The sequence below is a fragment of the Notechis scutatus genome, chromosome 1, assembly GCF_049901735.1.
Source record: "Notechis scutatus isolate UNSWTSFEM ecotype Mainland chromosome 1, rNotScu1.2, whole genome shotgun sequence".
Taxonomy (NCBI): domain Eukaryota; kingdom Metazoa; phylum Chordata; class Lepidosauria; order Squamata; family Elapidae; genus Notechis; species Notechis scutatus.
Window position 1 is genome coordinate 8,100,233 of NC_142009.1, and position 27,650 is coordinate 8,127,882.

The 27,650-nt window shown below is 45.2% G+C and overlaps 1 protein-coding gene across 1 annotated transcript in view; it reads right to left on the reverse strand.

Annotated features, from left to right (window-relative positions):
- The window catches only part of INTS2 (integrator complex subunit 2), a 43,825-nt gene extending 16,175 nt beyond the window's left edge, over positions 1-27,650 (reverse strand). Inside the window, exons 1-18 of the mRNA XM_026682726.2 lie at positions 27,404-27,650; positions 24,633-24,939; positions 24,397-24,535; positions 23,398-23,500; positions 22,874-22,987; positions 20,945-21,075; positions 19,139-19,312; positions 16,645-16,871; positions 16,067-16,192; positions 14,891-14,962; positions 14,130-14,244; positions 11,735-11,803; positions 10,286-10,420; positions 8,085-8,261; positions 6,504-6,615; positions 5,256-5,360; positions 2,953-3,117; positions 677-878 (exon numbers count right to left, since the gene is read on the reverse strand). Coding sequence (XP_026538511.2) covers positions 677-878; positions 2,953-3,117; positions 5,256-5,360; positions 6,504-6,615; positions 8,085-8,261; positions 10,286-10,420; positions 11,735-11,803; positions 14,130-14,244; positions 14,891-14,962; positions 16,067-16,192; positions 16,645-16,871; positions 19,139-19,312; positions 20,945-21,075; positions 22,874-22,987; positions 23,398-23,500; positions 24,397-24,535; positions 24,633-24,925 — 2,459 coding nt within the window. The 5' untranslated portion in view covers positions 24,926-24,939; positions 27,404-27,650. The remainder of the gene's footprint in view (positions 1-676; positions 879-2,952; positions 3,118-5,255; positions 5,361-6,503; positions 6,616-8,084; positions 8,262-10,285; positions 10,421-11,734; positions 11,804-14,129; positions 14,245-14,890; positions 14,963-16,066; positions 16,193-16,644; positions 16,872-19,138; positions 19,313-20,944; positions 21,076-22,873; positions 22,988-23,397; positions 23,501-24,396; positions 24,536-24,632; positions 24,940-27,403) is intronic.

Sequence of the window (27,650 nt, forward strand, 5' to 3'; positions counted from 1 at the left end):
AAGCTAACATTAAACAACACCCTAATCTGCCCCAGGAATTGCGGATACAGTTCTACTTAAAACCATAATTGAGCCCAAATTTTTTTGTACGTACACTTGTTGGTATGTACATGTTGTTTGTATGTTCAGTGATTATATTAACTTGTTGTTTTGTATGTACACTGACAGCTTATGCACCGGAAACAAATTCCTTGTGTATCCAATCACATTTGGCCAATAACTAATTTAAATTTCGAATTCAAATTCTGAATTGCGAATTCAAATTCAAATTCTAATCCTATGGGCCACCAAAAACACTCCCACCAACACTGACAGGCCAAGCCTGTATATATAAAATCAGAGTCGGAAGGGACCTTGTAGGTCATCTAGTCCAACCCGCTGCCCAAGTGGGAGACCCTACACCATTTCTGACCAATGTATACAAATACATATATATTCTGACATATAAATACGGAGCAAGTCCCACTCCCTTCGAGCACTGATGACATTATCTAGCTGGGTCATGAAATGTCTGCAAGAAAACCACCAAAAACTCAGAGAGCCCCAAGGACCCCCTCATTTCAACCCTGAGCTACAAATATTCCATTCTGTCAGCAACAGCACTCCACTGCGAAGGTCGCTACCTTCCTAACCTCTCCAGATGAAGCTCCAGGCAGAGCAGCTCCAGACTACTCACCTGCGTGGCATGACCATGTTCAACGCCATCCAAATCCTGTTGACCGTCTGAAGGATTCGCCGGGGGACTCCAGGATGGAACAGCTGGTGCATGTTGGATGTCAGCACCTCGGCGTAAGGGATTAATTCGGCAGCCGAGAGAAGCGTTAAGTGCTCCAAAATCTGCAGGACCTGAGTGTGATTCCCTTGCAGCGTTGAGAAAGCTAAAAAAAAAAGACGTTGAAAAAAAAAAACTCAGTTTGATTTTGACTACCTCAAAGGGCTAACACCTCCACTGAGATGCCTCATGTTAATTTCTGGCATGTTATACTGGGAAAATCAGTACAAGAAATCCTTTACTTACAACCACTCATTTAGTGACTGTTCGAAGCAACAAGACACTGAAAATAGTGATTTAGCAATAGCAATAGCACTTATTATATACCGCTTTACAATGCTTTATAGCCCTTTCTAAGTGGTTTATGTCAGAGTATATTCATGAACTGGAATAGAGCATGGTAACAAGGTCAACCAATGAATAGGCATAGCAACTAAGTCAGCCAATGAGGACTGTTTGGAAAATGAAACTAGAAACTAGAAATATAGTGGCTCTATATTAAGCTCTGCAACTCTGAAATCTGTGTTAAGCTCTGAGTCTGTCTATTGAAAATGAAACTGCTTCTCACCTCTGCTTGCCTGCTGAACTAAAGTGAAACTGATGTCTGTTTCTGAGCTCCTGAGTTGCTGCTGAAGTTGAGTTACTTGCAACATGTTTACTGCCGTTTTGAGTTTGCTCCATGTTGCAGAAATCTACCACTGGTTTGTAAAATTTACTTCATATGTTTATAAAGAAGTTAAAGGAAGCCTCAGCCATCTGTGCTTATTTTTCTGGAGCTGAATTCACGCTGCACAAACTCTGAATAGTTTACAAAGTCAGCCTATTGCCCTCAACAATCTGGATCCTCATTTTACCAACCTCAGATAGAAGGCTGAGTCAACCTTGAGCCTGGTGGGATTTGAACTGCCAAATTGCAAGCAGCCTGCAGGCAGCAGAAATAGCCTGCAGTATTGTATTCTAACCACTGCACCACCGCAGCTCATTGATCCCAATTGATTTATGACTGTTTTTCACATTTATGACCGTTGCAGCATCCCCATGGTGACGATTAAAATTCAGAGGCTTGGCAACCGGCATGTATTTGTGACAGTTGTGGTGTCCTGGGGTCATGTGATTCCCCTTTTGCGATCCTCTGACCACAACTGAGCTAAAATTTCTGTTGCTAAGCAAACAGAAACAAATTGTTGGTAGTGTAACTGCGTCCAGGGGACATACTTTCACATGAGGTGGACATGTCCATATGCCCAGAAGTTTTGAAAAATATAAAAAATTGGATTCTAAATATAACTGAACAAGATGTAAAACTTGAACCCGAAACCTTTTTTGCTGGGTATGATAGATTCAAAAATAGAAAAAAAATATCAATATTTAATCTTGCACATTATAACGGCAGAGAGAGAGAGAGAGAGAGAGAGAAAGAAAGAGAGAGAGAGAGAGAAAGAGAGAGAGGGAGAGAGAGAGAGAGAGAGAGAGAGCCTGGGCCCTCAGCCCTCAGATGGAGAGTCAACAGCTCCCAGGTCTGGAGGCGGCTGATGAGGAAGAAGAGGAACACCTGGGTCCAGTGCCTGATGCACGGATGCACAGAAGGCAGAGGAGAGGAGAGCAGTGGAAATCTATGGGCTGGTCCTTGGGACGGAAGAGCCACCGCTGCTAGCAAAGCCCCCACTCTAGCTCTGGGGATAAAAGGCAGGGGGCGGAGATGACTAGATGTGGCAGACAACTATTCATCTTCCAGCTGGACAGACAGGTGGCGAGAGAGAAACTTTTCGCTGGGGCTCTTGTCGCTCCTAATAAAGGAACGTTTGAGTTAATTTCAGAGGGTTTATCATGTTTGGGGAGCTGGGTCAGAACAACTTTGCTTGTCCGGAGGTCACAAAAGGTGATCACGATTCCTGGACTCGGCAACCGGCATAAGTACATGCCAGTTGCCAAGTGTCTGAATTTTGATCACGTGACCGGGGGATGTTGCAACAGTCATTAAAGTGTGAAAGCCGGTCAGAAGGCACTTTTTTCCGTGCTCTTAAGTGTGGTCCCTAAATGAATGGTTGTTAAGTGCAGGACTACCTGCAATCCGTAGTCCCCTGGCCCTATTTCTTTCATATTTTCTCCGTAAGACAACGTTACGGCAGTGCCACGGGTAGGACCAAAGTCACCCAAGGGTTACTTCTAAGGAGACCCACCTTCCTGCAGTTGCTCTGGGGAGTGTTTCTTGGCAGCGTTGGTCAGAAGCATCTTGCGCAGCAAAACGTCGGTGCCCGTGATGTGTTCCTCACAGATCCAGTCGTCCACGATGCAAAGGTGGGGATAGTTGGTTGCCAGGAGGCGCAGCAGGGCGGAATGCAAACCTGGGCAGGTAGGAGCAGAGAGAGAAACCGGTGCCACTTTCTAGCCTGGTCTCCAACCTTGGGAAACTTTAGGACTTTGTGGACTTCAACTTCCAGAATTCCTCAGTCAGCAAAGCTGGATGGTGGGGAATGGAAGAACTCTGGTAGTTGAAGTCCACAAGTCTTAAAAGTTGCCAAGGTTGGAGACCCCTGCCTTAAACGGGCTCTCCAACCATTTACGTTCTAAATTCTAACAAGGACAGTGAAAGCTATTTTCCTCTCCCCGGGTTTCATATTTTAAACGAATCAAATGCTTTTGAGATTTGGGGCATTTGCATTGTACTGCCGGTGTTTTTCACATTGTTTTAGCCTTCCGGCAAATATACGCCATCAGTGGGTGAGCGCATTTTGTCCATCCGTACACACCATTGTCTCTTCTAAGTGAAGGCAAATGTTGGGCTCTGAGTTCACTCAGAGCCCGGCAGCTCCGAACATGCCTTGCAGCATCAGCTGGACATGGTCACCTTATCTCGGTTGCTGCCGGATCTGTATTTTTGCTTGTGTGCTGTCCGATGGCTTTGGAATGACTCAGCAGAGCTGAGGATGGATTCCGCAACAACTGCGGGGCTGCAGGATGGATTCTGAAACAACTGCTGGGGCTGCTGGACCTGGCTCTTTTCATGTATTGATGTGGTGCATATTGTTAAAGGGGGTTGGGGCATATATTAAGACTTAGGTTAAAACATGGTGAAGGTGGCACCAGGCGGGGATCAGTTACTGAGGGTCGGAATAGGGTAGGGATGTAGACATGTTATAGGGTTAATAGCATGTAGGGATAATGGGTTAGGCGTGGCCAGAATTAGAAGTGCGTATAGGCCTGGGTGTGGTGGGAGGTGTCTCATGATAACGGTAATAAAAAGAAAGGGAGCAAACTCAAACCCAACTCTAACCTGGCCTGGCTTTTAGCCTTTCTTGTCAGAGAAGAGTATTTGTTGTTTGCTGAGCTAATGAATAAACCACCATTGCACGACAAAGGAGCTGGAGTTTGTATTCATTTCAGGACAAATCTTCAGTACTCAAGGACTGGCTGAGAACAAATAGATGTTGTCCCAGGATAATGACGCAAGATCGAATTTGGGTCGCTCACCGGGACCACAGGTTTACTCTTCCGAGCTTTTGGGTTCGTGATGGAGCCCATCCTAGAGAATTTCTCTCTACTGAAATACATGCTTTGGGCTCTTCTGAGAGTTGTGATTATGGGGTGACTTCCTATTGGCGGATTGGCATGTTGACTGACAAAGGGCCTGTTTAATAGGAGTGCCGAATTACCACCGGTTTACCAAATACTTAGGAGCCAAGGGCTTGGCAGCCCAAGGAAACAACAACAAATCGCCAGCCATCAACACATTGACCAGCCAATAGGAAGGCACCCCATAAAACACATACTTTAAACACTCACTAAATGACCAGTTATAAATCAAGGATACCGTTGTGGTTAAAAATCCCCTTTTTTTCTCTCCTAATGAAAACACAAAGGAGTCAATTGCTGAACAACAGAACTTATCAGGCAGATAAAACCAAGTCATTGGTCAGAGATGGTTTAATCAGAATTCCAGAACATTTTAATCAGAAACTCCAGACTGGGTGTGTGTGTGTGTGTGTAGATTAGATCAGTGGCCCCCAACCCTTTTTGTGCCGCGTCCCGGTACCAGCATCACAAAATGATCCGCGGCCTGGTACCGGCATCAGCACGCATGACAAGGCAAGGTGAGTTGAGCGACCGGCCAGCCAGCCGTCCCCCGCTTCTCCCCGCCACCTTCAACTCCTCCTTTGTACCTTTTTTGTGCTTTTTTGTGCTTTCTTAATCTCCTCCGCCATCGGGACGGCTCTTCGTTCGAAGCTGCCCCCCCACCCTTCGATGAAACTAAGGCGCGAGGATTCCTTCAGGACCGAAACGCCGCTTCCAACCGGAAAAGCTCAACCGAAGCACTTTCTCGCCGAAACAAGATGGCGGCGCCCAGCAAACCGGCGGCCCGGTAGAAAATGATCCACGGACCGGTACCGGTCCGGGGCCCGGTGGTTGGGGACCCTTGGACTAGATGACCTCAAGGGTCCCTTCCAACTCCAGGATTCCCGGATAAAACTTTAGTTGAACCTACCTCCCAATTCTTGCTGCTGTCCTTGAGCCTGCCGGATGAGGAATTTAATCGGGATCTGATCCATCAGCGCGGGGGAATAAGACTTGGGCTTCCTTTGCATGGCAGCTGTTGAAGACAACAACAACAACAAAAAGACAGCAACAGCCTTGTTGGCTATGCAGATTCTCAGTCATCCAGGTCATGGTTGTCCCAAAAGTGCTTTTTTTTTCCAAGAGGCAGCTGGACTTTCTGGTTTTTCTTTGAAGAAGTTTTGCTCCTCATCCAAGAAGCTTTTTCAACTCTGACTGGATGGTGGGGAATGGGTTTATACTCCTTGCAGACAGCTGGTCATTTGCATCCTTTTAGAGAGTCAATGAGGCCGGCTTGGAGGTCTGTCTGTGTCCTCAAAGTCACCTGAATGGTAGAAATGGGTGTGGAGCCTTCTTGGAACTGTTGAAAGGACTGTGTTGTAGACTGGAGATATGATTACATCATGTCCCTCCCCCTCTGTTGAGGGAGGGCTGTTCAATTTGGGCATAGACGGCCTCTTTGACCCCTCTTTCAAACCAGCGGTCCTCCCTGTGCAAAATGTGGACTTTGCTGCCTTCAAAAAAATGGCCTTTCAGACGCTAAAAGGATGCAAATGACCAGCTGTCTTCAAGGATATTTAAATCCTTCCATTCCCCACCATCCAGTCAGAGCTGAAGAAGCTTCTCGGATGAGAAGCGAAATGTCTTCAAAGAAAAACCAGAAAGTCCAGTGGCCTCTTGAAAAAACACCTTTGGGACAACAGCCTGTGTCAATTAAAAGGATACTCCTTTGGTCTTTTTAGCTGCCAGAAAAAAGGGAGTGGGGGAAGAAAACAAGGCATTCTTGAAATCCCTAGATAGTCACTTCAGCAGCCCAAAGTTGTCGGAGCATAAGAAGGTTATTGGAGAGCATGATGGATGACTCTTGGAGACGGATGTGTCCCATTGGAGAAGTCACATCCAGGGGGCGGGGGAAAGACCAGGGTCAAGGGGGAAATATATGATGTGATTTAATATCGGCTGCACCCAGCCACGCGCCAACATGGCAATTTCTAATAAACCAATTTACTTTTTCTGAGATGCGGCTGGAGACTTTTGCTTTGAATGAGGGTGGATTTGTTGGAGCCCTGACAGCCTGGCTGTATTCAAAAGTCACACGACTGCAACTAATGCAGACTTTGTGCTCTCTAGAGGCCCCCATTCGTGGTCTCTGGAGGACATCCCACCTTCTACCTCGTACCCAAAGACTTTGAACTGGCCAGGATGGCTTCTTCATAAGACAGGATGTAGTACAGGACCAACAGCTGGGCTGTGATTCCATAACGGGGATTCAGCCGAGCAGCTTCTCCTCCCTGCAGATGAAAAACACAGAAGATGCATCGTGTGGTAAATGTCATAGTATGAGGGAGACACCTTGGGAGACAGAGGGAAGATCCACAGACTAGACAACAATCAGATAAGAGGCAGCTGAGCCCAGAGAAGGAAAGGGGTATAGCAAACACCTCAGAAAAAACTCTCTCTAGTTTCTTGGCCTGTAAAGGTGAGGGCGGGAGTGATGTACAGGTAGTCCTTGGCTTACAGCAGTGTGTTTAGTGACCATTCAAAGTCTAAGTGCTATTGCTATAGCTATAGCTATTGAGTCAGTCAGGATTGAACTGCTGATTGTGGGCAGAGTTAGCCTGCAATAGCAATAGAAATAGCAATAGCTTAAGACTTATATACCGCTTCACAGTGCTTTACAGCCCTCTCTTTTACAGAGTCAGCCTCTGGGTCCTCATTTTATCCACCTTGGAAGGATGGAAAGCTGAGTCAACCTTGAGCCTGGTGAGAATCGAACTCTTGGCAGTCAGCAGAATTAGCTTGCAATACTGCATTCTGGGCATGCTTCTTGTGTGGACTACCTCACAAGATTGATGCCTATCTTGCAAGTCTCAGACCTTTTTCCCCTTTAGAGATCCTAGTATCTACGTACTAAATGAGCTGGATAACAGGTCCCATTAGTCTCACAACTACCTCACAACTATGGCTAGGTTCAGAAAGACCGATCTAGGAATCATAGTGGCCTTTTGGGAGAGCTAGCAGTTAAAAAGCGAGAATAAGGATCTTGATGCTTACATGTTATTTCCGTTATTGCCCCAAGTTTACTTATTTGTAAAATTTATTGGCTCCCCATCATACCACAGGGTTACTCTGGACGGCTTACAATCTTGAAGTCCTCCCTCGAAAGGAAGACAGGAAGGAAACATCATACTACTGTTTCTCAACCTTGGCAACGTGAAAGTGGGTGGATTTCAACTCCCAGAATTCCCCAGCCAGCCATGTTGAGGGAATTCTAGGAGCTGGAGTGCGCATTTTCAAGTTGGAATATAAATCAAGACACATTCATAGATACATCTAATTCAGTGTTTCCTCAATCTTGGCTACTTTAAGATGGATGGATTTCAACTCCCAGAATTCCCCAGCCAGCAACACTAGGGAATTCTGGGAACTAGCCTGAACATCTTCAAGTTGGAATATAAATCAGACATATCCATTCCACAGGTACCTCTAATTCAGTGTTTCTCTACTTTAAGATGGGCGGGTTTCAACTCCCAGAATCCCCATGGCTGGCTGGAGAATTCTGGAAGTTGAAATCCAGCCATCTTGAAGTGGCCAAAGTTGAAAACACCAATTTCTATAGTTGGAAGTTATAATATGATCCTCTTCTGGAGTCAAGTCTAGGACAAAATACCGATAGAACCAAAATCATTGCAGTAGAAACACCTCCATAAGCTTTAACATCACCCTTGAATGTTAATTGATTTTGTTTTCTCATTTATACCCCGGTCAGTCCTTTGAAAACATTCAAGATTTCCTGCTCCGTGATGGGTTGGTTGGTGGCTTCTGGGTTGGATTTAGAGGCAGGTGTCAGAACAGAGTTGATGTACACATCGATGAGTGGGAGCAACTGAGGATGGAGGGGTGTTGTGGTTTCACACAGTTGTCTGTAAATCCAGTCCTGAAGAGAGAGAAACATAAAAGAGGAAAAGTCGGTTGGCTAGAATAAGAACAGGAAAACGGGTGCCTTCAAATGTGTCTCTATGGAGATTCTCAGTCAATCCAGGTCATGGTTGTCCCAAAGGTACCTTTTTCAGTGGGACTTTCTGGTTTTTTCCTCTTTTTTTTTTTTAGACTTTTAGCTCTGCAATTTGGGATGAACACCCTCCGAATGGTGTGGGAGTATGAACAGATTTCCAGAAAAATTACAGACTACAGAAACCAACTAAGTAAGATAATCAGTGCTAGAAGAGAGTGAGGTTTGAGGAAAAGTGGGGGGGTAGGAGGAGGAGGACTGTAGGGTGCTTGATGCTCTCGGAGCTTGGTGGTTTTGTTGCAGACATTTCGTGACCCAACTAAGTAACAACATCAGTGCTAGAAGGGAATGGGGGAGGAGGGAGGGAGGGAGGAGGGGAGGAGGACTGTAGGGTCCTTGATGCTCTCTGAGCTTGGTGGTTTTCTTGCAGACATTTCGTGACCCAACTAAGTAACGTTAGTGCTACAAGGGAGTGCGGGAGGAGGAGGAGGAGGAGGAGGGGGGGGGGGGGGGAGGAGGACTGTAAGGTCCTTGATGGTCTCAGAGCTTGGTGGTTTTCTTGCAGACATTTCGTGACCCAACTAAGTAACAACATCAGTGCTAGAAGGGAATGGGGAGGGAGGGAGGGAGGGAGGGAGGGAGGGAGGGAGGAGGAGGGAGGAGGGAGGAGGAGGAGGAGGAGGAGGAGGAGGAGGAGGAGGAGGAGGAGGAGGAGGAGGAGGAGGGAAGAGGAAGAGGACTGTAGGGTCCTTGATGGTCTCAGAGCTTGGTGGTTTTCTTGCAGACATTTCGTGACCCAACTAAGTAACATTAATGCTAGAAGGGAGTGCGGGAGGAGGAAGGAGGAGGAGGAGGAGGAGGAGGAGGAGGAGGACTGTAGGGTCCTTGATGGTCTCAGAGCTTGGTGGTTTTCTTGCAAACATTTCATGACCCATCTAAGTAACAACATCAGTGCTAGAAGGGAGTGGGGTTTTGCTCTCTGTTTTTATAGAAGTGGCTTGGCCTTTCTGTTGGTGGGAGTGTTCTTGGTATTTCCTCAATTAGGCTATGGTTTACTGTTTGAAATAGTAAACCCCACTGCCTTCTAACACTGATGGTGTTACCTAGTATAGGTAATGAAACATCTGCAAGAAAACAGCCAAGCTCAGAGAGCACCTCATGTTGTAACTATGGACGGTCGCTAAAAAAAAATGGTTGTAAGTCAGTGGTGGGATTAAATTTTTTTTACTACCGATTCTGTGGGTGTGGCTTGGTGGGCATAGTAGATGGGTGTGGCCATGTGACTGGATGGGTGTGGCCTTTTTGCTTTGTTTTGCAGTTACCGCCCCCCCCCCCACACACACCCGTTTTTTGGGCCTTCTGGGCCTCAGAGGAGCCTCTAGGGGGGACATTTTTGCTCCCAGAAGGCCCCTCTGGGGCTCAGGAAGGCAAAAAATGGAAGGGGGAGCTGAGCCCCACCCTCCATTTTTTGCCTTCCTGGGCCTCAGCAAGGGGAATCCCGGCACAGCTGATCGTATGATTGTCGGGAGGGGAAAAAAAGAAATAAATACCTTACGGGGCGAGCGTCAGGCCGGCGGGGTGAGTGAGCATCAGGCGGGGCAACCAGGTCAGGGGCGTAGCCAGCCAGAACTTACTACCAGTTCGGCAACCCACGCCAAATCCTTGCTACCAGTTCAGTTGAACCGGTGCAAACCGGCTGAATACCACCACTGTTTTGTAAGTCAAGGATTACCTGCACCCCTAAGGCGGTCTGTTGTAATTCCGAAAGGTCGCTTAAACAAACAGCTATAAGTCGAGGACTCCATGTACAATGGGGTCATCATTTCAAAGAGCAATTCTGAACCAACCCTTCTTGGAGGTAACCAAAGATTAAGCAGACAATCCTTGTCTTAATTTTATCTTTGTCTTCCCCTGCCCCCAGATCCCTTGGCCCAAGCAGCGCGACCCACCTTGATGGAGACTTTGTGTTTGGTGAACGAACGGCTCCTGAGAAGCTGGTAAATGCAATGGATGGGCAGGAAGCCCGTGATGTTGGCGCTCAAGTTGCTCGTCACGGCCACCCGCACCGCGTGAGCGGTCACCACCTAGGAGAAAGAAAGGCGTTAAGCGCCCGCCAGATGAGAGAGCCGCATCCTCCCAAAGACTGCTCTGCGCTGTGTTCTGTTGCTTTGCCTGTATGCTGGGAACTTCTGCACCCAATTCCTTGTGTTGGCCAGATAAAAGTATTCAATCCCATTCCTGCTGACCGGAAGGAGACAGAACTGTGGAAATGACTGGACACTGCGATATAGAATAGAATAGAAAATAATAATAGAAAACAGGAAACAGGAGCTGGAAGGGACCTTGGAGATCTTCTAGAATAGAATAAAATATAGAATAGGGCCATGATGGCGAACCTATGCCACGCGTGACAACCTATGGCACACAGACCCATTTGTGCTGGCATGCGAGGCCGCAGGCAAACTTACCTCACTGCGCATAGTAGCGCCTCACAGCTGATTTTTTTTCAGTTGGTTTGAGGCCTTTGGCCTCCCAGAGGCTTGGAAAAAGCCTCTGCAAGGCGATAATTCAGGATGAATTATAGACCTGTTTCGTCACTTCCTGTAAGACCGGAAGTGACAAAACGGGCCTATAATTCGTCCTGAAAAGCCTTGCACAGGCTTTTTTCCAAGCCTCTGGGAGTCCGAAAAAGGCCTCAAACCAGCCGAAAAATCAGCTGTGAGGTGCAGTGCAGCTAAGGGTGGGGGGGGGGGGATTGCGCGCACATGCGCAGGGGTGTGGGGAGGGGCACACACATTGCATTCTGGGTGCTGGCCATATTGCTAACTGGCCAAATACAGGTAGTCCTTGACTTATGACCACAATTGAGCCCAAAACTTCTGTTGTTAAGTGAGACATCTGTTAAGTGACCTTTCTTGCCTCAGTTGGTTAAGTGAATCACTGCATTTGGTATGTTATTAACCCGGTTGTTAAGCGAATCTGGCTTCCCCATTGATTTTGCTTGTCAGAACGTCACAAAATGTGACCTTGGGACACAGCGACGGTCATAAATATGAACCGGTTGCCAAGCATCTGAATTTTGATCCCATGATCATGGGGAGGTGGTAAAGGTCGTAACTTTTTTTCAGTGTCGTTGGAACTTCGGTCACTAAACGAACTGCTGTAAGTCGAGGACTACCCGTATTGTAAGATGTGTGCAGATTTCTACGCGAAGCAAACCTAGAAATCAATCAAATCTTTATTCAGTCCTAGACCAGCAGAGCAAAGTAGAAATGTTTTACATGAAATTATATAACCAAATGAAGCGTTCCTGTTTTTTGGCGGTATTTTTAAAAAAAACCAAGGGGAACTTCCATCCTGGATTAAGCAAAAAAGGATCCGATGAACAGATATTTTACCTGTTCAGTGAAAATCTCCTGGGTGAAGATGGTTTTCATGCGACTCAGAGAACTGGGTTTGATGACGATCTGGAATCAAGGAACACCAATCTTGTCAGGATGGGGTTTTCACTACGGCGCATGTTCCCCACAAATAGTCCTCAACTTACGACTGGAAGGGAGCCTACCACGTGACCAACCCAATTTTACGACCTTTCCTGCAGTAGAAGAGGGGATAGTTCCTTGTGGCCGGCAGGCAGGTGCAGGCAAGCCTCCATTTGTGTGAGTGGCAGGCACAGGCGCACCGCTCGCACCAAGGGAGTTTTGTGGGCTCACACAAGGGGTCACCGCTCGCGCAAGGGAAGCTTTGTGTCAGCGCTCCAGCAAACCTCCACTCCAGCCCATAACTCCCAGACAGACATCTCAAAAAGTTTATTTGGATGGTAACTGGCACAACTGGGGAATCCCAAAGTTCTGGGCTTCCTTGCAATAAGTAAAAACTATAAAATCCATCCCCTGCACCCATCACATGGCCCAATCCACCATCGGTCTCAACTTAAGACTTCCTCTCACTTATGCGCAAAATCACATGACCTTGACTTAGAAAAAGAATGTTGTTATGTCTAACTTACGTACACTCCAAGAAATTCCCCCCTCCCACTTTCCCAGGCTTAAATGTGGCAGCGTGGGAGCATCTGGTCTCAATATGGCTTCCAAAGCTGACACTTTGTGTGTGCGAAAAGACAGCGCCACTTGCATGAGCTTCATGTGCATGCACACAATCGCCCACCGCCCTCACAGCATGGTCCCAAGCAGGCCATGTCCCAGTAGTGGGCCATGACCTGGGGGTTGGGGACTCCTACTGAAGCAACCCCCCTACTGAAGCAGGAAGCCCCTATCCCGGCTGAGGAATTCTGGGAATTCTGGGAATTGAAGTCTACAAGTCTTAAAGTTGCCAAGTTTGAGGACCCCTGCCCTATACCATTTCAGACAAATGGCTGTCCAATCTCTTCTTAAAAATATCCAGTGTTGGAGTACCCACAACTTCTGGAGGCTACTGATTAATTGTTCTAACTGTTAGGAAGTTTCTCCTTACTTTTTTCTCCTTGGTATCAACTCATAAAACATCCCTGTGCCTGTTTTAGTAGTTGCCATGAAAAAGGGGGGAAAGCGAAAGTACATTCCAACTCTTATCTTTAAAAGATTGTAACTAAAATACCAGAGTTTTTGCCCGTGAATATATTTAATTGGAGAATGTGAATGATGACACCCAGCCTGTGAACGTGCTCAATTGGAGAATCTGATTTATGACACACCCGGGGGGAGGGGGGGAAACAGGGTCACAGGGGACTGTAAATGACATAGGCCAGAGTTGGCTTCATACAGGGCAGTGCCAGCATGTCGCCTCTTCAATCCTTTGAAGTTTATTGAAGTTTGGCTCGAGAATCATGATTTCATTAGGGCGATTGCTGGAATCCTGACACTTGGTTAGTTTCCATCCATTGCTTCTTGTCCTGCCTTCAGGTGCTTTGGAGAACAGCTTCACTCCCTCTTCTTTGTGGCAGCCCCTCAAATATTGGAAGATGCTATCATGTCACCCCTCAGTCCTTCCTTTCATTAAATTAGACATACCCAATTCCTGAAACTGTTTATTGTATGTTTTAGCCTCCAGTCTTCTGGTGATTGACTCAAAGTCACTCCAGCTGGCTTTCAAGCCTAAAAATGGGACTAGACCTTGTTAGGGATAACATTGTTTTACCCTAACTGTTTTGGGTAAAGATAATAAAATGATGAATCATAAAGTGTATGTGACTTTAAGCTAAAGGAAGGTAATTAAGGGTGCAGCTGTAAAAGTACTATATAAGCAGCAAGGCACTCTCTGGCTCTTACTGGCTGGCTTATTGAAGACTGCGTTCTTGCTGAAACGGGGAGTGAAGAAGTGTGTTGATATTTCTCAACGGAGAGAAGATTGGACTGATTTATTGTAAGTGTACTGACATTGGCTATTCAACACGGACTTTGCAAATAGAGTATCCCTGACAAGACTTGACTGAAATTGATATATGACTACTGGACTGTTTACATGACTATGCTATAATTCTTAAATGGAATAAACTATATATTTTGATAGCACAAGCGTATCTGTATTTTTACTGCGTGTTAACTAGAAAACTTATCTCACACATTTACCTGTCTTCCTATCTGACTTCGCTGCACGTTCTGTTTAGTTTGTTTTCCTTAACACCTGTTGGGGAATCCAGGCTTAACAGACCTCACCATCTCCTGCTTCCTAGCTGGTGCTTTCCCCACTAGACCAAACTGACTCTCGGATTAACTCTGATGTTTCACAGGTTGTACAGGCAGCTTTAGGGAATGCCTGCAGCTCCAGGCCCCGCAGTGGGAGTAGACTACTTACCTTCATTCCCAAAGTAGAGCACACCAATTCGATGATAGCACTGAGCTGGTTGCTATGGAAATACATGGCGACCAATAATAGCATCTCACCAAAGGAAGCCGAAACTCCAGAAGTGCTGTCAGAAAAGGAAGGTGGGGAAGAGAAGAGGAAAAGTTTTCATTAAGAGTATTTTACAGAATCAGAATCGAGCTGGAAGGGACCTTGGAGGTCTTCTAGTCCATCCTTCTGCTCTAGCAGGAGACCCCATACCACTTCAGACAAGTGTCTGGTCCAGTCTCTTCTTAAAAGCCTCCAGTGATGGAAAACGCATTACTTCTGAAGGCAAGCTGCTCCACTGGTGAATTGTCCTCACTGTTAGGAAGTTTCTCCTGAATTCCTTGAATAGTTTCCATCCATAGTTCCTTGTCTTGCCTTAGTTGCTTTGGAAAATAATTTGGACCCCTCTTCTTTGTGGCAGCCCCACAAATACTGGAATGCTGCTATCATGTCCCCCCTAGTCCTTCTTTTATTTAGACTGGCCAAACCCAAATCCTGCAAATGTTCTTCCTATGTTTTAGCCTCCAGGCCTTTAATTATCTTAGTTGCTGTTCTTCTCACTTTTTCCAAAGTCTCAACATCTTTTTTTGTAAATGTGGGGACTATAACTGGATGCAATATTCCAGGTGTGCTCTTACTAAGGCTTTATAAAGTGTTGCCTAATACTTTACGCAATATTACAGCGTACACTGTATTTTGGCAAGGGCAGGAAAAAAGTCTCTCACCTTTCAAAATAAGCTTCTTCCTTGATCATCCAGCTCAACCACATCACCATCAGCTGTTCCTGTTCTGGGGTGCTAAAGAGATAATTGTGTTAGAATGGGAAGTCGGACAGAATAACAAGTCTATGTGCTATTGCTACCTGTAACAAAGTGTCATGCCCCTGTCGGAATTTGATTCGGAGGGGGAGGCCAAGCAGCTGATAGGGAATGGGAGTGTGGCTCCGTTGGATGTGGAAGAAACTGGGGAAGGGCACAGTCCGGCTGGGCTGAGCAGCGGAGAGGTAGAGCAAGGGAGGGAATTCAGAGGAAGATCTAGCCCCACCCCCTCTTCATCCTAGGGCATGCAGGGAGGAACGGAGAAGGGAGCAATGTGAGTTGCGTGGCTTACGGGGGAAGGAAAGGGCCTTGATTCCCTTCATTAGCTGCAGCTGGGAACAGAGTGTTTAAAAAGGGAAGCTGCGCACAGCAACTTGTTGAGAGCAAATCGTGAATTATCTGGTACTGTCGAGACTTATCTGGGTTCCTGGCATCTTCCCATCTGTGTGTTTTGCTGACCTTTCAAGTCTGCAATTCCTTCTCCTGCCCTGTCAAGTTAATTACTGCAGCGTGGTTTGTGTGGATTTTTATTTACAGTTTATATGTACTTTGTTTTCGGACTGAATTCCTTCCACTTAAAGACTGTTCTTGGGAGAGTTATGTTCTCCAGCCGCAGGTAACCTGGACATTGGAGGCAAAGTTGGTGGTACTAAAGGGACTCTTCTTCCTTTATGTGACTGTGTTGCCTTTGTGCCACGCCCCTTTGGGTCATCACACCAGGCCATAAATGGGGGCAAACCTCACTTAATAGCCATCTTGGTTAGCAACAGAAATTTGGGGCACAATCGTGACTGTAAGCCGAGGACTACTGTAGCAGATTATTCTGCTGCTGTGGGAAATGGAGACCTCAAATGGGAGTCTGGGGAAAATAAGTCACTGTCCCACTCCCATTGCCCTGTTGGCAAATGAATAAACATTAAGGAAAAAGCCAGCCTTCAAACTTAAAAGGGATCACGCTCTGGATTTAAAGTTCAGGATGAGGCCCGATCCCAGGTGAGGCCACTCCTCCCCTGCCATGAAATGAATGGCTCTTCTCTCTCTTTCCCCTTTCTTCAGGGGATACTCTGGTTACTCAAACGGTACCTGACCAGCGTGGAGAAAGCAAGCAGCATGCAGAAAGAGAGCGACACAAAGCGGACTCCCGCCGGAGTGGCTGGTGGGCGGCTGGTCATGAGCTGAAGTAGCTGTTCCGCTTCTTCGTCCGTCGGTCTACGGGATGACACAAAGATGGGATCAGCTGCATCCTATGGGCAGGGCATATTTTCCCTGGGGTCGTTTGCAAAACAGGTCTTCTAAACCAAGGGCGGCTGACCTTCTTAAAGCATGTTGGTTGGGGAAGCCTGAGAGTGGAAGCCCACCCCTCTTAAAGCATGCAGGCTGGGGAGTTCTGGGAACTGAATTCCACCCCTCTTCAAGCATGCTGACTTAAAAAAAAATTGGGAACTGAAATCCACCCATTTTAAGGTTAAGAAACTGATGGGGAAAATGGGATCACATTAAGCTACTGATCTTTCCCTATAAGAACTTTCCCACCACACATGTTGGACCTCAGCTGCTACCATCCCATGAATGGCCACGAAAGGCACCTCTGAGACCCCACCCGCAAACATGGCCATCGTAGGACGACGAAGTCCACAAGAAGACAATCAAGGCCCGCTCACTTTAAGCCGGCGATGCCCATCAGAGCACAGTAGAGGCGCAGGAGGGCGCTGGCCTTGACGACATGTTCCTCCTTCAGCCCAGAATAGACCGAGATGTTAGGTTCCATGTCTGGCTCGGCCTCCTCGGGGATGTGCAAACTGCGGACGGTAGGCAGGATCTCCATTAGTTCGAGCAGCAGCTGCCTCCTCATCTGCCAAAGGACAGAGCTGATGCTCTCCCGTTTGCGCTGCACAAGAGAAAGAAAACATGGCTTCCTTTAACTCCGATCTGCTGAGCAAACCCCGAATGAGGGTTTAGCGCCACACAGGAACACCACCAGAGAGCAACTGTATCAGCCTTGGAAGTCTTTTTTTTTTCTTTCTTGAAACCACATTCAGTGCCTGGGAATTTGGGAGGGGGCATTTCATAGTGGGGTAGAAGACTAGACACAACAACATTTTTTCTCAGAGTCAAGGACAAGTTTCCCTGTACCTGGAAGGGAGTGACTGGGGGATGTCTCCAATTGGGACGAAGATTTGATTGAGCCATGTGATGGACTGGTGGGTGCGAGGGATGGATCTTTGATTTCTCTTTTGGGAAGGGAAAAACCCGGAACTCTCAGATTCAGGTTTTCCCAGATGTGCCAATATGACAACTCTAATAAAGTGGAACTTTGAGGAATTGTTTGTCTCGGAGTTTATTGGGTTGGAGTTGTTTAGTTGGAACGCTGACAACCTGAGCTTTCAAAGTAACAAAGATTAGAGATCCAACCTAGAACGAAGGAGACATATCCTGACACTGAGAACAACGAATCAGTGAAACAGCTCATCTCCGGAAGTTGTGATGCTCCTTCAGTGGAAGCTTTTAAGAAGAAAATTGATATTTCTCTGAAATGGTATAGACCAGGGGTCCGCAACCTTGGCGACTTTAAGCCTGGCAGACTTCAATTCCCAGAATTCCCCAGCCAGCTTTGCTTGAGTAGTGGGTTGGACTAAGAAGATCTCCAAGGTCCCTTCCAACTCTGTTATTCTGTTACAGTGCTACCTCGGTACTCATTCTTAATTGGTTCCGGGATGAGTACCAAAAACGATGCGTTATCAAACAAACTTTTCCCATAAGGAATAATGTAGTGAGTCACAAGGCAGCCAACATCGACAAATTCTAGCTTGTGCGTCAAGTACCAAACAAAAGATGAGTGTCAGGACAAAATTTCCACATCAAAATGGGTTGAAGACCAAATTCAACGGGTTTCAAAGCCACCGAGTACCAAGGTACCAATTTATTCTGTTATTCAGTATAATTAAAAGTGGCTTTATTTATTGATTGATTGTTTTAAGCTTTGTTGAATATTGCTTGGATTGAGCAGATTGAAATTAACTGTGTCAAACGGCAACCTTTTGCCGCTATTCTTTTTCTAAAGCGTTAAAAAGCCCAGCATTAGCATAAAACCTCATGCTATTACCAGTGATGTGGCCTTTAAAAGGCAAGGCGCGCTTCCCACCGGTTTTACAGGTAGGCCTCAACTTACGACAACTGAGAGCAGAATTTGCATTGCTAAGCAAGGCGGCTGCTAAGTAAATATATATGATTTTATGATCTTTCTCCTTCCGTCCTGGTCACTTTTTACAGAGGCACGATTGAGAGCATTTTAACAAGCTGCACCCGTTTGGTTTGGTGGCAGCAGTGCCTCAGATAGAAAGTCCATTGAGAGAATGGTAAGGACAGTGGAGAAGATTATAGGGAACTTGCTTCCCATTATTCAGAATACTGCTTATAAGCGCAATATGCTTAGAGCCTGAAGCATTGTTGACACACCCACACACCCACTTTACTGTCTGTTTCTGTTGCTCCCCTCTGGGAGGAGGTTTCCAAGTATTTCTAGCAGGACTACCAGATTCTGTAACAGCTTTGTTTCCTAGGCCTTCCATCTGGTGAACTGGCAAGATTTGTTTTTCTCATCATGTACATGTATACATCCGAACTAGACTGTGTTGTTTCTCTGTGTCAATAATACATATGGGTATGTGGGTATATGCATATTTTTGTCATGTTTATTTAGTGTATACTGGAGGCAATGATCCTTTGAGAGCTGCGATGAAATTTCATTTTAAAGTGTGCTGATTAAAGGTAAAGGTTTCCCTCGCACATATGTGCTAGTCGTTTCCGGCTCTAGGGGGCGGTGCTCATCTCCGTTACAAAGCCGAAGAGCCAGCGCTGTCCAAAGACGTCTCCGTGGTCATATAGCCGGCATGACTAAACACCGAAGGTGCATGGAATGTTGTTACCTTCTCACTGAAAGTGGTCCCTATTTTTCTATTTGCATTTTTACATGCTTTCCAAAACTGCCAGGTTGGCAGAAGCTGGAACAAGTAACGGGAGTTCACTCCATTACACGGCACTAGGGATTCGAACCGCCAAACTGCTGGCCTTCCTGATCGACAAGCTCAGCATCTTAGCCACTGAGGCACCGCGTCCCTATTGCTGATTTCCTCCATCAAGCACAGAAGTTCTCACCTGTTGACCGTTCCGGATAAAAGTTCCAAACCACGTCCGAACTTTGGCATTCGTCCCAAGCAACAAGCCACTCACAAAACAGACCAGGTCACTGACACCATCCTCCGAAAACTCATTCTTGGTGTGATCCAGAGTCAAAGCCACACCAAGTCCTGGTAAGTGACATTCCTCCACCTAAGCACACAAGAAACATCTTAAAATTTGGCTCCAAACTCAACTGAGTGTTTACACATCACCCTGAACCAAATGGCGATTTCACAAACTTAGTTTTATGAGGAGACAAAAACCAAAAGATCGTGCACAGAGAGATTAGATTGCCTACAGATTGCCACTTGGGACTTTTTTCTTTCCCACTCCTCACAGAGAGTTTGTAGAAGGGACTATAAGAGAGTTAGCAGGCAGGCAATGGAGAATACAGTGGGGCTGTTTTGCCTAATGAGCTTGCTGTTGCTGGCACCAGTGTTTTGATTTTATATGTACTCTCTATTGTGTACCTGCTTATTTTCTTGTAATCTCTTCCTTTCCAGTATCTCTGCTTTGTGTGTCGGGGAGAAAAGAAAAAGACGGGCACAGGACAACACATGCTGACCATAATGGTGATCTTATAGCTAAGGAAACGTTGTGAAAGTCATAAATGTGGTTGCTGCAAGTCATTTTTTAAAATCGCAATTTCATTAAGTATTATAATTACAATAGTTAAAAACACAAACTAAAAGAAAGAGAGAAGAATAAAGGACAGACAGTGCAGAAGAGTGAAAAAAGGAAAAACAATGAGTAATGGGAAAAAAAGGGAAGAATATAATTTAAAAAAAAGAAATAAAGTGACCTTGGTACTCTCTGAGCTTGGCTGTTTTCTTGCAGACGTTTCATTACCAAACTAGGTAACGTCATCAGTGCTGTTTAGAAAGTAGGGTTTGGTCTCATTTTATATATACCAGTGGCTTGCACTGTCAATGTTGGTGGGAATGTTCTTGGGGGTGTTTCTTGATTGACTGTTAGCTTGTTTGTCTGAATTGGTAGCTAGTTGATTGAGGTATTGTTTGCTTCAAAATTGTTGGTCTAGTGTTAATCTTGCCGTTAATCTCTGTTCATCTGGGTGTTGATAGCTGGTGAGGTGCTTACATGTTTTTAGTTCATTTTTGGCTTTTTGACTGTCTCTTTTGGATACTATGTACATGTTGATAATGACATTATCTAGTATGGTAATGAAACGTCTTCAAGAAAGTCACTGTCAGCCTTCAAGATTTCTTTGCTTTCCATCTTTCAACTGCCATAGTAATGGGGGAGAGGAGGGGTGACATAATTGTAGCTAGAGGCTTTGAGAATAAACTGTATAAGTTGGGGGGGGGAGTTTCTTGTTTATGCTTCTTCGCTGTGCTATGCGCAAGCGCAACTCTTTATCAAAATAGGCCAAGGTCAAGGGACAGATGCCTGCATCACCACCTGAAGATGCCCCACAGGACGTTATATACAACTTTAATTGGATGGAGAGTTTGAACTGTTGTGGGTGGGAACGTTGCCATCACTTTGTATATGTGATTTTCACGATCAATTCCTCAGATTCAGAATTCCTTTGATGCTACCGCTTGATTTCCAGTAAAAGGTATCTTTTCTCTAATTAACGGAGTCTAAGTGTTTCTTTCTTGGATTTTGAATGGAGCATCCGCCACCTGACAGTCGCCAAGCTCCGAGAACGCCAAGGACCCCACAGTTCAACCCTGACCTACAAACATTATCTTTTACCAGGAGAAAAATGTAAATAAGTTACTTCCTGTGTTCATCACAAGAAGTTGCAAAAGGACTTACCACCATGCCACGGACCCTCAGCGCCTGGGAAGGGTTCATTTTGCAAAGGTGACGCAGAGCATCGGTCCTGCGACGGCCTCCAAAGCTCTCCTCATCTTGCCTCTCACCGTTCTTAATCAAGCCCCTACATACTGGAATCCACCAATTAAATTTAAAAAAAAAACAAAGTTTCAACTCAGCCCACCTTCAGGTTGCAAAAACAGTGGTGGGAGGAACAGAGTGTCTTGATCTCAACTAACGAGCCCGAGCAAATCAGAACTCCGAGGCTAAGGTCTTCCTCTAAGAACTTATTGGGTATATTATATCGGCACGATCAAATGGAAAAACCAACTCTAAATTTAATTTCCCGCGGCTTCAGTGTAATTAAAAGAGGAAATAACTCCTTCCCCAAAAGTCACAGGTCACTTTGGCCAATTAGGTTAATTGGCGGGCTCTCCAGACACTCCTCCCCGTCTCCATCCGCCACCTGTAGAGGTGACCTTGGTTCCCCCAAGAAAGTCCTGTGTTTTGTCTAGCAACGTATTTCATCCTCTCTCCCACTCCCCACTCTGTGTGACAACTGAGGAATAGGAAAAGAGGCTTCTTCTTCGATTCAAAGTTGACCCAGAGCACACGTGAGATTGCCAGCCACCTATGCTGACCTAAAAGTCCAAGGTTATCCAGGATTCGGAAAACGATTTAGGGCAATCAGGAGCGACAGAATTGTCAAGCTGCCCCACGTTCTCATTCCAAAGTAAGTTAACAATTTTCTGGAATTATTGATGAAGTGAATTGCATTCTTCTTTTCCTCCTGTCTTTTGAAACATACACAGGGAGTCCTCGACTTACAAGAGTTCATTTAGTGACCATTCAAAGTTACAATGGCATCGAGACATGTGATTTATGACTGTTTTTCATTGTTACGACCTTTGAAGCATTTCCATGGATCACTTGGTCAAAATTCATACGTTGCGGCTGCTTCATATTTATGACTTTGCTGTGTCCCACGATCACGTGATCCCCTTTTGCGACCTTCTGACCAGAAAAGTCATTGAGGAAGCCAGATTCACTTAACAACCAGGTTACTAACCTATCAACTGCAAAGATTCACTGAACAACTGTGGAAAGGAAAGGTCATAAAATGGGGCAAAACACGTCATGTAGCCAAAACAAAAAAGTTTTCCCCTCCCCCACCCAATCACTGGTCACGCTGTCCAATCCAGGTGCTAGCTGGTTGCTGGGTTACCAGCTCCTCCTCTGGCCAGCCACCTGTGAGAATGTCCTTGGTTCCTTTATTGTTTTGGCTACAAAACCCCATCTAACTATTTCACACACACACACACACACACACACACACACACACACACACACACACTGCTTTGTGGCAACCCTGAAGTCTCCAAGATGGCTTCAGCCAGGCTCACTTCAGGGTTGACAACTCACTTAACAAATGTGTCACTTAACAACAGAAAATTTGGGCTTGATGGTGGCTGTAAGTCGAGAACTAGCTGTATAGTGTTTTTCATTCAATTTACAGTCCATAGACAGCATTCAAGACGTAAATTGAATGCAATAAGTATGCAGTGTTGTTCATTTAACTTACAGTCCACACACAACATTCAAGATGTAAATTGAATGCAATAATTATGCAGTGTTTTTCATTTAACTTACAGCCCATACACAACATTCAAGATGTAAACTGAATGCAATAAGTATGCAGTGTTTTTAATTTAACTTATGGTCCATACACAGCATTCCCGACGTAAATTGAATGCAGTAAGTATGCTCTGTTCCTACTCAGCTGTATGGCTACTTTTCTTACCCCTTTAATGCTTTTGTTCAAAAATATGCTCCTGCAAATGTTTCTCCTGACGCACGACTGATGGTGCCTTTGCAACACACACACAAAAAATCACTGCCAAATGAAGTATTCAAGTACATAACACATACCTTCATTAAAACTGTCCGGGACGTTGGCTACTAAAAGGCAGAGGAACCAAGCTCCATTCTTCATGTGGAGCAAAGCTTCAGCCACGTCAATGATAGGCAACAGGGAAGGAAGTTCTGAACACACAGAGTTCAAAGTTTGTTTATTCGTCTCAGAAGCATCACAATTAAAACAAGGCTTACTCTTCAGCATAAAATATAAAACACAAGATTAAACTATGTACAAGCCAAAACAGATTCTTGCCCAAAAACTAGCAGCAGTCAACAAGTTCAAAATGAAGCCAGTGAACAGTAGGCTAGGGATAAATGCTTTTACATTATGGCTAAATATAGCAATAGCACTTAGACTTACATACCGCTTCACAGTGCCTTTACAGCTCTCTCTAAGCAGTTTTACAGAGTCAGCCTCTATTGCCCCCAACAATCTGGCTCCTCATTTTACCCACCTCAGAAGGAGGGAAGGCTGAGTCGACTTTGAGCCTGGTGGGATTCAAATGGGCAAATTGGAAAAGGAGAGAAACACACACCTGCTTGCAAAATGCAGAGGACATCTGCCGCCTCTTCCAAATAAACTGGGCTCTCAAACAGCTCTGGGGATTTGGAAAAAAATTCGCCAGTGGAGTCGGCCACCTGTTTGGAGAGAGGGACTTTGTTTTGAAAATGAAAAGCAAAGCAAGCTGATAGGGAGGGAGCAAGGGAGGAACAAGCAAAGGAGAAAAAGGAGAGGGAGAGAAAAGAGAGGGAGGAAAGAAAGGAAGGAAGAAAGAAGGAAAGAAAGAAGGAAAGAAAGAAAAGAAAAGAAAAGAAAAGAAAAGAAAAGAAAAGAAAAGAAAAGAAAAGAAAAGAAAGAGAAGAAAGGAAGGAAGGGGTGAGGGAGGAAAGGGCAAAGGAGGGAGGAAGGAAGGAGAGAAAATAGGAAGGAAAGAGAAGAAAGAAAGAAAGAAAGAAAGAAAGAAAGAAAGAAAGAAAGAAGGAAGGAAGGAAGGAAGGAAGGAAGGAAGGAAGGAAGGAAGGAAGGAAGGAAGGAAGAAAGAAAGAAAGAAAGAAAGAAAGAAAGAAAGAAAGAAAGAAAGAAAGAAAGAAAGAGAGAGAAAAGAGGGAAGAAAAAGGGGACAAAAGGAGAGAAAAGAGATGAAGGAAAGAAAGAGAGGAAGGGAGGAAAGAAGGAGAGAAAAGAGGATGGAAAGGGAAGAAAGAAAGGAGGGAGGGAGGCGGGAGGGAGGAAAGGGCAAAGGAGGGAGGGAGGAGAGAAAAGAGGAAGGAAAGAGAAGAAAAAAAGAAAGAAAAGAAAGAGGGAAGAAAAAGAGGAAGGGAGGAGAGAAAAGAGATGAAGGAAAGAAAGAGACGGAGGGAGGAAGGAGAGAAAAGAGGAAGGAAAGAAGAAAGAAAAAGAAAAAAAAAGAAAAAGAGGGAGGAGAAAAAAGAGACGAAGGAAAGAAAGAGAGGGAGGGACGGAGGGAGGGAGGAAGAAAAACATAGCTTTAAACATCCCCAAAAGAGAGGTGATCTTGTCAGGTCAAATTCACCTTATTCATAATTGCCAGCAGCTCACTCAGCACAAGACGGAGCCGCCGGGGGGAATCGCTGTGTTCAAACTCCAGAGTCAGGCCGTGCTGCAGCTGGGACACCAAAATGCTCTCTCCGCTGCCTCCACCAAGCTTATGTCTAAGAAGAGAAGAACAGAAAAGCTGCCTTTTCCAATTTGCTATAAGCACTTTTTTTAAAAAACCACCACGAGGAAAGCAAAACGGTGGAGCGTTACCTCAGCTGCTGCTCTTTGTTCGCATCCTGTTCCAGAGCATGAAAATCCACAGAGAGCAAAGCTACAATGGAGTTTACGGCTTCGACCCCCGAAAGCAGGCGGAGGATGAGCTTCTTGTCCTGGGCCCAACTCTGGCTCTGGTCAGCTGGGGCGCACAAGGCCATTCTCACCAAGCAAGGCAGCAACAATCGGAGCTCCGGGTCACTCAGTGCCGCTAAACGCACCACATCCACCTTCTGCATGGCTTCGAAGGCGTAAGGGCTGACAAACTGAAGAGCTGAACATTCTGCCATTTTGCCAGGGGCTCCTGAAAACCACAACAAAGAAAGAGCTTGGAAAATAAAATAGTCCCACTCACACACACACACAAACACAGACAGGACAAACTTCCATAAAGGAGAATATTTGTAGCTCAAGGTTGAAATGAGAGGTCCTTGGATAGGTGGACATGGCCATATGACTTCCATCTAGGCTGGAAAAACTGCTTTGGAAACTTAGCAGCGAGTATTGTGTGGCTTCCAATTTCTTTAATTTAATTTCCTATCCACAAACCAAAGGTGTGGATATAGCAAACTATTGAGGTTTACCAAATTCTACCTTCCTGGATAATCAATACATACAACTCAATGCCAAAAAAAATCCACTGTTATATGTTACATGTTATTAAACAGGACACTAAGCGTAATTTTCAATTTTAAATATGTATCTGCTTAAAGAATTTTTCTTTCGGTCATATAGAGATCTATTTCTCATATTCAAACCAAGTTGCTTTTTAAGAGTTTGGGGCAATATCATTATTTTTTTTTGAGCAGCCAATTGTATTAACAGTATCTTGCAATATGACACGAGTCTGCATATTTATCAAGTCATTCCAGTAGGAAATTTTTTTTTATAAATGACCAGAAACACTGGCTAATTATCAGTTTTATCCTTCATGCCTTGATCCCTGCAACTTTTGCTAACTGTCCGCTGTTAGACTGATGCACCGCATATCATGTACGCAGAGAGAGCAATATCAGTGATCGCATACAAAAATAAAAGCACTTCCCACTTATTCTCAAACCAGGCAATATTCTTTCTTTCCTCATGATGTCAAGGGGACAGTTAGTGTGGGAGACAGTACAATGGAAGCCACTGGATCTCCCACTTTCTTAAGATTAACCTAATGTACAGGATTATTGTGAACTTCAATGGGAGAAGGGAGAAGCTGAGAGACTGTTTTAAGTTTATCAGAAAAGCATTACAGAATAACAGAATTAGAGAGTTGGAAGGGACCTTGGAGCCTTCTAGTCCAGCCCCCGAATCAGGCAGGAAACCCTATACCATTGAGAACAAATGGCTGTCCAATCTCTTCTTAAAAACTTCCAGTGTTGGAGCATTCACAACTTCTAGAGGCAAGTTGTTCCACTGGTTAATTGTTCTGACCGTCAGGAAATTTCTCCTTAGTTCTAAGTTGCTTCTCTCCTTGATCAGTTTCCATCTGTTGCTTCTTGTTCTGCCTTCAGGTGCTTTTTTGAAGAACAGCTTGACTCTCTCTTGTTTATGGCAGCCCCTCAAATACAGGTAGTCCTCGACTTACAACACCTCATTCAGTGACCATTCAAAGTTACAATGGCACTGAAAAAAGTGACTTTTATGACCGTTCTTCACACGGATGATCATTGCAGCACCCCCATGGTCACCACCTGATCATAGTGCAGACGCTTGGTGACTGGCTCCTATTTATGATGGTCACCGTGTCCCGGGGTCACTTGATCCCCTTTCGTGACCTTCTGACAAGTAAAAACAACAGGGAAGTCAGATTCACTTAACAACAGCCATTCACTTAACTAGTGGAGCAAGAAAGGTCATTAAGTGGGAGAACACACCCTTAGCAAAGGTCTCTCTTGGCAACAGAAATTTGGGGTTCAGTTGTGGTTGTTAAGTTGAGGACTACCTGTATTGCAGTACTGCTATCATGTCTCTCTCCTAGTCCTTCTTTTCATCAAACTAGACATACCCAATTCCAGCAACCAATCTTCATATGATTTAGCCTCCATTCTTCATATGTTTTAGTCCCCTCGTCATCTTGGTTGCTCTTCTCTGCACTCTTTCAAGAGTCTCAACATCTTTTTTTAAAAATCAGAACAGCAGACTGCAGAAAAAACCATTACTACCAATCTGCCTTCCATTGAGGACCTGAATACTGCAGGAGTCAAAAAGAGGGCTGGGAAAATACAGTATTTACAGACCCCTCACATCCTGGAAACAAAATGTTTCAACTCCTTCCCTCAAAACGATACTATAGAGCACTGCACACTAGAACACCTAGACACAAGGACAGTTTTTTCCCCAAACGCCATCCCACTGCTAAACAAATAATTCCCTCAACAATGTTCAACTATTACAAAGTCTGCACTACTATTACTGTTAACCTTCTCATCACTCCTTATCACCCCTCCCCTCCCACTTGTGACTGTATGAGTGTAACTTTGTCACTTGTATCCTTACTATTTATATTGACTGTATGATTTGATTGCTTATTGTACCCTATGACTATCATTAAATGTTGTACCTGATGATTCTTGACGGATGTCTCTTTTCTTTTATGTGCACTGAAAGCATTTGCACCAAGACAAATTCCTTGTGTGTCCAATCACACTTGGCCAATAAAGAATTCATTCATTCATTCATTCAGATATAAAACAAAATCCATCCTCAACCAGGGAAGGTGCCTCAAGGACTTGGGGCCAGTCCCTCCCTCTCCCTCTTTCTCTCTCAGCCCGACCTACCTCACAGGGTTGTTGTGCGGGGAAATGAGCAGGAGGGAATGCTATGAAAAACCCCTTGAGCACTTGAAGGAAGAGAAAGCGGGATATAATATAAACTTAAAGGATAGACGCGGGGGAAAGCAAGAAAAGGGGAGCCAGTGCCGCCCTCACAGGGGAAGCTCCCCTTCCCCGCCCGCCATAAGAACGGGGGCTCTTTCGCGGCTTCGCATCCCCATTCGCTTACAAAGCGAAACCGCCTGGAAACACT